Genomic DNA, 13,136 nt, shown 5'->3' with positions numbered 1-13,136 from the left:
TTAAATGGATTCTCTATTTATAATCTAGTATGTTTTTGAATTACAGCATTTCTTGCCTGAAATTGAAGCCTGAAAGAAATACATCATATGTTGAAATTTATAGATCTCTAATAAAAGTTACAGCTTGGTGAAAGTGTTTGGTAAATTTATGCTCAGAAATCAAAATTTGATTCTCTAAGAATAGGGGACCATGAAAACTTTTGTGTATAGGTAGATATTTTCAGATTTGTGTATAGAAATTGAGCTGGCTCTTCTACCCTCTTCTATTCCTATTATCCTTAGGTTCGGTCTTCTCATTGTGTCCTGGATTTCCTGGACCTTTTGGGTTAGGAGCTTTTTGTTTTTTGCATCTTCTCTGGCTGTTTTGTCTATGTTTACAATGTTGTCTTCTGCCCCCGAGATTCTCTCTTGTAATCTATTGGAAATGCTTGCTTCTGTGACTCCTGATTTCTTTTTTAGGTGTTCTATCTCTAGGGTTATCTCTTTTAGTGTTTTCTTTATTATGTCAATTTCATTTTAAATTCCCTCTTCCATTCCTTCATCTCTTTGGTTCTGTTTTCCTCTAGTTCTTTGAGTGTTTTTCTTGTTTCCTCTTTAAAAGCTTCTGAATCTTTTTGCTTTTCCTCCCGTTCTTTTTTAAGTATCTCTATCAGCATCTTGAGGTATGATTTCAGATCTGCATCTTCTTTTTCTGGAGTGTTTGACATTCCAATGTTTGCTGTTATGGGAGAGCTGGGTTCTGGTGTTGCCAGGTTGTCTCGGTTTCCTTGGAATATACCCTTTTGCTTTCCTCTTGCCATTTTGTTGTAAGTGATATGTTCTTACCTTTCCCTTGTATCTGGTCTGTGTCCCTGGATCTCCAATGGTCTAGCTGGCAGATGGGCTCAGCCCTGTTCTAAGCCTCAGAGTCGCCGGGTGGGAACATTAGTTCCAAAGTGGTTTTCCTGGTCCCTGGATCAGACAGGGCAGGGTGGGGGGTGTGATTTCTGTGAGCACTCTGCAGAGATCTCTCTGCTCCCTGGCTGCCTAGATCTCCTACTCATCAGTTTTTCAACCTTTAAGAGCTGCCAGTCCGGGTGGCAGATGGGCTGGGCTCTGTTCTGTTCTGCGCCCTGAAGTCGCCAAGGGTGGAAACAGAAATTACAAAGTTCTGTTCCTGGTGCCTGGATCAGGCGGTCCAACTGGCACTCAGCATGCAAAAGAATGAAAATAGACCCTTTCTTATCTCCTTGTATAAAGCTCAAGTGTAAGTGGATCAAAGATCTCCACATTAAACCAGATACAATGAAACTATTAGTGGAGAAAGGAGGGAAAACCTTAGAACACATAGGCACAGGAGAAAATTTTCTGAACAAAACACCAATGGCTCAAGCTCTAAGGTCAAAGATTAACAAATGGGACTTAATGAGATTGAAAAGTTTCTGTAAGGCTAAGGACATTGTCAAGAAAACAAAACGGCAGCCAACAGAATTGGAAAAGATCTTTACCAACTCCACATCAGATAGAGGCCTAATATCCAAGGTTTAAAAAGAACTCAAAGAGCTAGACACCAGAGAATCAAACAACCCTATTAAAAAATGGGGTACAGAGCTAAACAAAACATTCTCAACTGAGGAATATCGAATGGCTGAAAAACATCTGAGGAAGTGCTCCACATCCTTAGCCATCAGGGAAATGCAAATCAAAACAACCCTGAGATTCCACCTCACACCAGTCAGATTGACCAAGATCCAAAACTCAGATGACAGCAAATGCTGTCGAGGTTTCGGAGAAGAGGGACACTTCTCCACTGTTGGTGTGGTTGTAAACTGATACAACCACTCTGGAAATCAGTCTGGCGATACCTCAGAAAATTGGACATAGTACTACCTGAAGACCCAGCTATTCCACTTCTGGGCATATACCCCAGAGACACTTTAATATACAACAAAGATACATGCACCACAATGTTCATAGCAGCTCTATTTATAATAGCCAGAAGGTGGAAAGAACCCAGATATCCTTCAGTAGATGAATGGATACAAAAATTGTGGTACATTTACACAATGGAATACTACTCAGCCACCAGAAACAATGACTTAACCAAATTCTTAAGAAAATGGCTGCATCTAGAGAATATCATCCTGAGTGAGATAACCCAGTCACAAAAGAGCAGACATAATATGCAGTCACTGATAGTGGGATGCTAACCCCAGAGGCTCGCACTGCCCCAGACACAACTCACAGACAGTATGATGTCCAATAAAAAAAAAACAAAACAAAACAAAACTAACAAACAAAAAAAGTCATGCTCAATCCTTACACACCAAGAACACATTGACAAATTCCGGGTTACACCCTGTATTACATATATGTTTTGCTCACTGGAAAAAAAAGAAAAAAAAGCCAAGCACTGGAAAAAAAAATCTGTATTGATTGATATTTTCTACAACATTCTTTTCTTTCTGTTAAACTCTCTAAAATGTTTTTCTAAAGTCTTGGACAACCAGGAGACTGTTGCCTGCAAATTCTTTACTGCCTTATTTACCATGTGGAAAGAGTTTGATTAAATTCTGTGTATTAGAAACACTGTGCTTCTCCTTTAGATGTTTTGTGTACTATTGTTTCTTCTAAAAAACCCCATTGTGGTTTTTCTTGTTTCTATGCACCCTTTTACCAATAAAAGATGGTCTATGAAAAAAAAACTAGTTATTTTAATTACTTAAAATTTAAGTGTAATATTATTTCTAAGTGAATTTTTATTAATAAAATTTTATAATGAAATTTTGCAAATGAAAAAAAAATTTCTGATCCCTATGCCAAATCAAATTTTGCAATTCCTACAAGAGGGCACTCAGTGTGCTGCTAGGTTTAATTGATCCATCCACTTCCAATATTTTAACAGCATTAACAACATAGGCTGAATCTGAAATTAAATTAAAAGGAAAGGAACAATTTTTGAACACTTCTATTACACTCTTACACTCAACAACTTGTGGAGAACCTGGGTGATATTGGTATAACACAGGCTCTTGTTGCTCTATCATGTAGGCCCCGCAGCCCGTCTTAGATCCGTCAGTAATGATATTAGGGCCTCCACTAACGGGAATAGTGGAGGTAACCTTTGGAAAAATTACCGGATGTTCCTTGAAAAACATCAATAATGGATGTTTTGGATAATGGTTATCTATTTCTCCTGGGAATCCACAACAAAGAATGGCCCAGTCATCCACAGTGCCACATAAAACTGTCACCTGCTGGCTGGTATAAGGCACTATAATGGAGGCAGAAGTTGTGCCAAAAAATTGTATGCACTGTTGAACTCCACTCTCAGCTAGTTCTGCAACAGATATAGGGTAGTGCTCTACTGACTTAGCTGGGGAAGTTTTTGGATATATCCAAAGTAGAGGGCCATCCTGCCATAACAGCCCTGTAGGTTGCAAATAAGTGGCTAATATGCAGAGCTTAATATCTGCAATCTCTTTCCATCGATTTAAGGTAGCATTTTGTAACTCCTTTTCAACTTTCCTTAAAGCTTCCCTTGCTTCAGCAGTCAATTGACTGGGAGAGCAGAATCTCCAGCCAAAATATTATACGATGGCTTTAATTCATAATTTGGTAATTTTAAATAACACTTAATCCAATTGATATCTCCCAATAATTTATGAAAATCATTAAGTGTTTTAATATTATCTTTTCTTATCTCTACCTTTTGCAAGCGAAATCCAGATCTTTCCCTAACTTATCCCAGCATGCCACTGTTAGGTTTCCGGAGACTGTGAACCAAGGTGCAATGGTATTACACTCATCCAAAAACCTTTCTAGGGTGCTCGTCTTCATTTTGAGGTTTACTTTGACAAGAGTAGCTCTTGAAGAGCCAGAAAAATTGGATGAAACTGAGAAGTTCCCATCTTAATCTTTTACTTTTGTTTTGCTACTGCAGGGAGAGCCCTTTCACTTTCGATTAGCTACTGGCATGAGAGGCCTTTCACTTTCAGTTTGCTACTGTTGCAAACTTCCTTGCTCACTACCCAAGACCTTATAGCCGCTTTTCTCTGAGGTCCTTATCCTCCCAACTTACCTTGGGAACGTTATTGCTGCTTTTCTCCGAGGTCCTTATCGTCCCACCTTACCTTGGGAACTTTCCAGCACTGCCCTGACTGCTTGAAGTTCTGATCTTGAGCGGAGATTCCCGGTTCCTGCACCAGTTGTCACGCCCCACCTCGACCAGCAAGGAAGACAGGACCCGGGGAAGATCTTCTTCAAGCAGTTTATTCAGGATCCTTGAACAAGCTTGTGCTTCTGTTTCTGCCTTGGTCTCCATTCCCGGGGGAACGCCCACACAGGCTTAAATCCCCTTGCGCCCACCAACCCCTGTAAGCCACGTGGGCCCTGCAGATAGGCTGCTTCAATGCGGAAGCAGGCAGGCTGAACAGGCACAGCCAAATAAGGAGTTGTTTACTACTGAGAGCCCTCACCCTTAAGGAGGTGGAAGGCAGAAACCAGCGCCATCTTTGGGGCACAGCACCTCGCAGCTCTCTACACAAACTCAGTACTGAGAAGGTATAAAAGATGAAGAGGAGGTAGGTAATTACACAGTTTCCATTGAACCTGGGCTCAGAAAAATAATTATTTGACAATTTTTACAAATGAACCAGAGCAACACTCAAAAAGAAACGTCTCTCTCTCTCTCTCTCTCTCTCTCTCTCTCTCTCTCTCTCTCTCTGTGTGTGTGTGTGTGTGTGTGTGTGTGTGTGTGAGTAACTCACGGGCATGTGTGTAACAACTACTACTCAACAACAATTCACTTTCAAAATTTAAAATGTGTTATTTTGGTTGCCAGTAATTGGAAAGAGAATAATTGGTCTTAATTAATAGGTTGCCCTTTTACCACTCCAAAAATAGATATATTTCTAAGTAGTCCCAAGGAAAACACTGCATTCATGTTACTTCTTAACTCTGTTGCCCTTGATGTCTACAGCCCTCAGCCTTTCCCCCTTGGCTGACACAATGTAACAGGGAACTTGCACCTGTCTGTCAAGACCTCCCCTGGAGGGAAGTTAGACAAGACAGTTTCATTCATCTTGTGAGGGATGCTCCTGTAGCAGCTTCTGTCCTTTCAGGGCTGTGATTGGTCAGTCCCTTTACACTCTATGTGGTGCCTTAGATGTGCTCACCCATCTTCTCTTCGGTTTGTGATGCACTTGTTGCTCTCTTGCTCCTTTTTGCCTTCAGTTCAGGTAGGGATCCCTCCTGTCCTGTGTAATTTCCACTGCTGGTTTGCATATCTGAGACTATATCCTTTAGTGGCTAGTATTACATTCTTTAAATTCACAAGTATGTAAACAGAATTTTTTCCTTCAAGTTTAAGTAAGACTTGTCTGTATCACTTTCTCATCCAACAGAAAGGGAGAGCTTGACACTGATTTTAATATTTCAACAATCCTTTTTATTATTGGCTTTAGCTATTATTGCAACCCCGAAAGTTAGAATTTAGAGTTAAATATTAATTTAATATCAGGTATGTGATTATCGATGCTGTTTACATTCCGTTTCTCAGTTCCTCTTAAGGCTAAAATTTCTGTTATGGCTATTTCAACTCTAGGATTCTTGGACTCTTTTAATCTCTTGGTGGCTAGAAATGTCCTAGATTCATGATTACTATCTAAAGTAGCTTAGGTAGGCATAGGGGGCAAAGGTGAAATCTTCTCCATGACAATATACATCTAAAGTTCCAGTGTGTTCTGAAGTCTGCTTTGGCTCATTTTCCCTTCAGGTCATTTGCAAGTATTCTCTTTACCCAATGTTCCCCAAGTATAAAAAATGACATGAATGCAATCAGTTGGTGACTAGTGTCATAATGCAATTTCTCTTCCTCCTCTTCCTCCTCATTATCCTTCTTCTTCCTCTTTCTCCTTTTCTATTTCCCCCCTTTCTTGTCTTTCTTCTATACTTCCAGCTCTATTAATTGAAGCTTAGAAACAGGACCATTTGCCAATTCATTTTATCATTATTGCTTTGCAAGTTGCCTTAAAGCCTGCTAAAGTAAGTGACTTTCACATAGGAAAAAATCCACAAAGCAACATTTGTTGTTTTTTATAGTTATCATACTAGGTGGAATTTTTATATTGTAGGATTTTTTTGGTTTAACTTAGTGTCTTATGAACCTTACCTCCATTCCCAAAATGTCTCCTTTCTGCTCAATTGCAGCAGGTCATAGAAACATATGAGGAACTGCTGTGAAGGGGAAGGAAGAAAAAATTTAGGGAGAGGATAAAGAGAATGAATGAATGAATGAATGAATGAATATCTCACATTTCTTTCCCTTGCCTCCTTCCTGCCTGTGTAGTCCCTGCAGTGGCTCCTCCACTGCTGCTCAAAAGTTCCCTTGGTTATGAGCCCGGGTACAAGAGTGAGCTGATAGAAGAGGTGTGCAAAATGCAATTCCTTTGTCCAGCAAAAGTGACTGGACGTCTCTGTGCCATGGGAACTGAAGGACAGACAATCTATAATGTGCAGCCTATTCAAATTCTTATTAGTTTCAGGGTGAGATGAGAGTATGCTAGTATGTAGGGACCTGATTAACATGGATCCTGTGTTATGAGAAGGCCACTGTTGACATACCCTGAACAGCATATATACACAGGATAAATGGTTTCAGTTTCAACCAAAGCATTGCAGAAAAGCATGAGTAATTTTGGGAGATCTTAAAGAAATTGCTTGAACTCATATTTAAAAAGGAAGACACGTGAGAATGAAATGTAGATTATGGTTGTGGTAATTTATGAACTAGAATATTTAAACTGTTTGAAGTTTCCAAATCTGTTTCTCTCACTCCTCCCTCCCTCCCTCCCTCCCTCCCTCCCTTTCTCTCTCCCCCTTTCTCTTTCAATCAATCTCTCCCCTTCTCTCTCTCTCTCTCTCTCTCTCTCTCTCTCTATCTCTCTCTTTCTCTCTCACTGTCTATCCTCCTCCTTCTCCTTCTTTCCCCATCTCACTTCCTCCTTCAATTAATCCTCTTGTTCCAACCTATTTAATGTTCTATGTATTTATTATACCTTCATAGGTAACTCCTTCTTTATGTTAGAGAAATTTTCTTCTATGTGCTTTTTTTTTTTTTTTTTTCACTGTTCGAGGTTTATTTGGTGTTCTCATTGGCATGACACTTGAGTGGTTGGTTCCATCATCCATATGCAGATCTTACATTTCATATAATGGTGCAATGTACACTACAGCCACATAATACACAAAATATCCTGTCGAACATGTATGCACAAGATATGCATAGTGGACTTACACACTGGGAACTCAGTGGCCTAGGCTTGTTTGGCAAGGGTGCGCAGCGCAGGAATGCAGCAGGCTCACAGGATAAACCGGGGCCTACACACAGTTGGCAGTGTGTCTTGGAGACAGTGGGACTGTCACACTAACCAGGTTACCACTACACAAGTACCATTTAGCAGCAGGGTAGAGCTATGGGAACTGAGATCTTCCCCAGAGCCCTCCAACACAACTGTACTAACCACAGCTCAGATGAGAAGTGTGTGGTCTCCATGGAATCCCTGCTGCAGCCTGAATAGTGAAGGGCTAGGACACTGGGGAGACTTTAGAACTGCAGCTCCTTCTGGATTCCCCAGAGGGTATCTGCACACTTCTTCAGGTGGGTCTCTTCCTCAGGGGTCAGTGTCACCTTCACAACGTCCGAGATCCCATTTTGTCCCAGGATACAGGGGACACTGAGGAAGATGTCATCGTTGATCCCATAGAGACCCTTGATCATGGTGGAAATGGGATGCACCCGCCTCAGGTTCTTCATTATGCTCTCGGCCAAGTCTGCCACCGAGAGGCCAATGGCCCAGGATGTGTAACCTTTCAGCTTGATCACCTCATATGCACTGTCAACCACCTGCTTGTGGACCTCCTTCCACAGCTCCTTATCCCCAGCAGTGCCCATGTCTGGGATCAGAGACTTCAGGGAGACGCCAGCCACTTTCACACTGCTCCACACAGGCACACTGGAGTCTCCGTGTTCTCCCAGGACCCACCTGTGACAGCTCAGCAGGTGAACTCCCAGCCTTTCCCCCATCAGGTAAAGGAAATGAGCTGAATCCAGATTGCAACCACTTCCAATAACTCGGCTTTTGGGAAAGCCACTGATTTTCCAAGACACGTAGGTCAAGATGTCCACTGGATTTGAGACAATAAGCAGATTGCAGTGAGGACTGTACTTCACAATGTTCAGAATGATAAACTTGAAGATGTTCACTTTTCGCTGGACCAAATTGAGTCGGCTCTCTCCCTCTTGCTGACGGCCCCCCGCTGTGACAATGACCAGCTTGAAATTTGCAGTCACACTATAGTCTTTGCTTGAGACAATCTTTGGTGTTCTGAGGAAAAGGTTGCCATGCTGGAGATCCATCATCTCTCCCTTGAGCTTGTCTTCCATGACATCAACAAGGGCAGGCTCATCTGCCAAGTCCTTCGTTAAGATACTGATGGCACAAGCCATGCCAACAGCACCAACCCCAACAACTGTGATCTTATTCTGGGGAACCTGTTCTTCCTTAACTAGATTCACAATCAGCCGGTCCTTGAGGGTTGCCATCTTGGACTGAGTCTTTTGGGACCACTAGTGCACTATGGGGTCGCGACTGGCTAGCAGCAGCGTAACCAGAGCTTGGTGACAGTGACTCTAGCACGCCTTCTATATGTTTTTGATGATATCTTCTGTGTGTTTAATCTATACTCCACCTCTGTTTTTCTTATTATTCTATTATTAAACTTTTCATAATGTTCCAGATTCCCAGAATTCCTGGATATTTTGTGCCAGTTTTTATTGTTTTATTTATTTATTTACATTTAGCATTTTCTTTTACTGAAGTATCCATCTCGTTGTTAATATCTTCAATGCATGAGATTCTTTTATTTACCTCTTGTATTCTATGGGTGAGGCTAACTTTTCTCATTTCCTGATTTCTGTCAGTTCAGATTTTCTTTATTAATTCTTTGTGTATTTTCAGGTCTTAAATGGTTCTATTCATTTCCTTATGCTCTGTGTCTATTTATATTTTAATTTAAGAGATTTATTCAACTCCTCTTTAAGGACTTCTATCATAGTCTTAAGGACCATTTTAAGTTTTATATATATGCTTCAGCTATTAGAGCCTATTATGAGAGGGTTGGTGGTTCACATGCAGACTATTGTCCTGACTTTTGTGGTTTTGCATTGGAGTCTAGGCATCTGCAAGGGGAATGATTGTTATTACAGGTGCTGATATCCAATCTTACCTTTGTTTTGTAGGTGTTTTCTAGATATTGGAAGCTTACAATTAAAAATAAGGATGGGTTAGGAGTGTGAGGCATGCTGAAGGTTTTCTTCAGGATGGAGGAAAGGAGAGTATTCCTCCAGGATCTGCTTAGTCCCTGGGAACTGGGACAGAGATCAAGGAGAGGCTACAACAGTTAGTCTGCTACAGAGTTTGAGATGGGACTGAGTCAATGGATATGGAGGAGAGGAGGGAGAGTAAAAATCTGAAGCTCACCCACCTGCTTCATATTCCCACTTGACTCTCTTGTAGGTATAGGTGGAGGGTTCTCATGGGATTCCTGATAAAATTGAGATTAGAATTGCTGTCTGAGTTAGAAGGAAGTTTAGGAGAGAAGATCATAGTGATTCACTAAAAATTGAGGGTGGAAGGTGTCGGGCAGACTACAGCAAGTGATCTGCTACAGAGTTGGATGTGAGAATGGGGGATTAAATTTGGAGAAAAGGCAGGAGAGATCTCACTTAGTATGACTGCCTCCTTATATGGAGTAGCTTTGCAGGTTTCTTGTTAATCCTGTTTTGTTTTTTTTTTTTTTTTTTTTTTTTGTTTCACTAAAAGATATCCTCATTCATACTTCTTAATATTTTATATCATTAATTTCCTTTTTTGGGACATAGCTTTGTGCAACTAAACATATATATATATTTGAATCTGTGATTTATAAATCATGTTTATACCACCGTACAAAAAGTAGATTTGGTAGAAATACTATATAGTGGTCAGTCAGGAGCTATCCATTTTGTAGAATTGAGCTATGTATAGGTATTATTGTGTCTTTGTTTTTATTACACTAATATATAGACATATAACCCATTATATTTTCTTGATTGGAGCAAGGCACATAATGTCAGAGAAAAGTCCAGTGTGGAGCAAGGAGCACATAATTTTTATCTTAAAGATGAGCACACCATAACTATAATTTTCTACATTCAAAGGAGTAGCTCCTTTCCAAGAAACTACTCTTAAAACCACTAATATTGTACAATAAGGGAATCTTTGATCTCTGGCTAAAGTTGGGTCATCACCACATATGTGTCAAATTACTAGCACATAGTGCAAATCCTTTTGATTACTTCACATGCATGCTAAGCCTCCACTAGACTTGCTATTGGCTACTTCCTATAAAATTTTGTGGACACCTGAACAAGTTGTGTAACTCACACTGAACCAAATTATAAAACAAGAAAGACCATATGACCAAACATAGCCACTTGGGATCTAAAGATTATAGTAGAAACTTGCATCTGGAGGATGTCCATTTGAGGGAAGACTGGAGAATCATGCGGGAAATAACAAAGCTAGAGATGAAATGCTCGAACAAAGCTCATAGCTGAAGAAACACTTTCTGATGTCCTGGAAGATATGCCAAATCCCACAGTCATAGATTTATTTCATAAGAGACCCCATGTTTTATCTACACTTACCTATTGATATGACCTTCGCCTGGAAAACTACTAGTCTCATGACCTGACACATGCCTTGTGGATGTAGACACATGAGAAAAATCCATTGCTTCCTGACCCCAAGCTACCACTGCCTTGATGTCCTCACAGAACTCAGAGTATATTTAGTACTCATCTGCATCTCTTCTACGAGGAAGCTTGGGCTATTCTGCTGTGACCTAGCAAAAGGTACTGCTCAAGAGGACCACCTTCATGGGAGCAGCCTTGGAGTGGAGTGGGCTTCTTATGTCTATTTAGAATTGCTAAAGAAAACGCTGAAGATCAGTAATTAGAAAGAAAGATATAGTGGAGTTGACTCTTGGTGATAGCATTCACATGGAAGATGAATACTTTGTAAGAAATTATATAGTATTTAAAATGCACATGTGTATGTTGATGGTACAGCATCAATGTCAGGGAAATGTAAAAGCTGGCAAATTAGATTCAAACTGCTATCTCTGAAATGGAAGCAAGATGTTTTTCTATTCACAGGATTCTCTTACAGGTGAAGAATTGCTTCATGTTCTAGAATCCACTTTAAAAATCCTGTCAAAATGACAATTCTATTACAATATAAGACGTTATATACTGATTCCATTTTCATTTTTATTTAAAAATGGTATCATAACATCACACTCTGGTGCCTCATACTGAAACAGGCTGATTGTTAAGAAAAGCATCAAGAGTTTGTGATTTAAGTGATCTCTCTCTCTCTCTCTCTCTCTCTCTCTCTCTCTCTCTCTCTCACACACACACACACACACACAAAGAGAGAGAGAGAGAGAGAGAGAGAGAGAGAGAGAGAGAGAGAGGAGAGAGAGAGAGAGAGAGAGAGAGAGAGAGAGAGAGAGAGAGAGAGAGAGAGAGAGAGAGAGAGAGAGTTGTAAAGAAATTGGCTTTCCAAGAATATATTTCCTAGTAGAAAATAAAACAACCAAAACAAACGGAGGAGTGCAAAAACAGTAAGAAAAATGTTAATAAAGCAAGTATCCATAGACAAAATTTAACTACAAATTCTAACTTAAATTCTTTTAAATGATACTTAAGTGAGCATTTGAGTCTCGAATATAAATTATTTACAAATGTTTATAGGGAAATCTACACAGGCTACAAGAAAAGCTTTAGTGGTGCAATGTTTTCTTATACATTAAAATTTAGAGTAGTTCCAAACTTTCAAAATAATGTCTTGTAAAATAGAGATACCTTATATATTTCACCTAATTGTTAATATCATGGCTTAGTGAACTGTATTTGCCATATTGTTGCACCAACACTATACATTGTTAAGAAAAGCTTATACATTACTTAGATTCCTGATCTTTTCCTCTCAGATGTCTTTTGTGCTTCAGCATCATGCTCTCTAAGACTCTCTGCAGCTGTTGTTGCTCCACCAACGCCTTTTGCGCCTTGTGACTGCAACACTCTTTTGTCTCACTTTTGAGGATTTCAACATTTTGATTATTCCTAATCAGATGATACTTTATACAGTATTGCTTTCCTGGTTTTATTTGATGATGTCCTAAAATGAGATTTTGTGTGCACTCCTATGCATGTGCACGATTTTCTTTTCGTCAAGAGATCATGAAGGTAACCTGTGTTCTCATTCTACACCGGGGTACATACACTAACAATATGTCTGATTGTTGATGTTAATTTTAATCAGTTGGTTGAGACTATATTCTGTAGATACCTCCACAACTGACATCACCTCCTATCTTTCTATGTTAAACACTTTGGATAGTTATAGCTATACCCCACTCAGGCTTAAGGAGTAAGGTGGGATGTGCTTGCTTCATGAAGGTATGCTAGCTCCATATATTATTTGAATTTAACTGTGTGAATGACTATCTATTTTATCTCATTCAATCATTTGCATTTCCCAGTATGGACTCAAGTATTTTTCTTACACTTTTCAACAAGGATCACATAATAATGTATTTATAGCTCAACTTATTCTATCTTTCCTATGGAGCATCTTTCACTGACCCCTGGGTACCACTGATCTCGTTTATGAATCAGAACCACTGCTCCTCTTTCGCTCCTTTAATCCCTCCACATCCTTTACTTTCTACATCACAGTAACCCCTGGGTTTATGTTTTGTATTTTCTACCCTGGTCCTAGAATCATATATTTCTCTAAGAGCCCTTGCACATTTTTTTTTGAAGTGCAGTATTAGAAAACATATTTAGTGACTGGGTTTCCTCACTCAGGATAATAGTCTCTAGTTCCATACACTTGCCTACTGATTTCATGAAGTCATTGTTTCTAATAGCTGAGTAGTACTCCATTGTGTAAATGTACCACACTTATTGTATGCACTCACTGATAAGCGGATACTAGCTCAAGAAAGCTCTGAATACCCAATACCCAGGAAAGAATTCACAGACA

At 39.8% G+C, this 13,136-nt stretch overlaps 1 protein-coding gene across 2 annotated transcripts; it reads right to left on the bottom strand.

The window, feature by feature from the left end:
- Positions 1-7,585: 7,585 nt before the first annotated feature.
- On the bottom strand, positions 7,586-8,584 carry LOC308435587 (L-lactate dehydrogenase A chain-like; the record flags this gene model as incomplete). 2 transcript variants are annotated; one of them, XM_080936319.1, is made up of 2 exons in its annotated part: positions 7,586-8,166; positions 8,335-8,584. In XM_080936319.1, the coding sequence occupies 2 exons, from the start codon at positions 8,582-8,584 to the stop codon at positions 7,586-7,588; spliced, it is 831 nt and encodes a 276-aa protein (XP_080792445.1). The 2 variants fall into 2 exon arrangements, with proteins under 2 accessions (XP_080792445.1, XP_080792444.1); XM_080936318.1 differs by having other exon boundaries at positions 7,586-8,584.
- Between the last annotated feature and the right edge of the window lie 4,552 nt (positions 8,585-13,136).

The sequence above is a fragment of the Micromys minutus genome (assembly GCF_963924665.1).
Source record: "Micromys minutus genome assembly, chromosome: 23".
NCBI classification, from domain to species: domain Eukaryota; kingdom Metazoa; phylum Chordata; class Mammalia; order Rodentia; family Muridae; genus Micromys; species Micromys minutus.
This window is presented reverse-complemented; position numbering and strand designations above follow the sequence as displayed.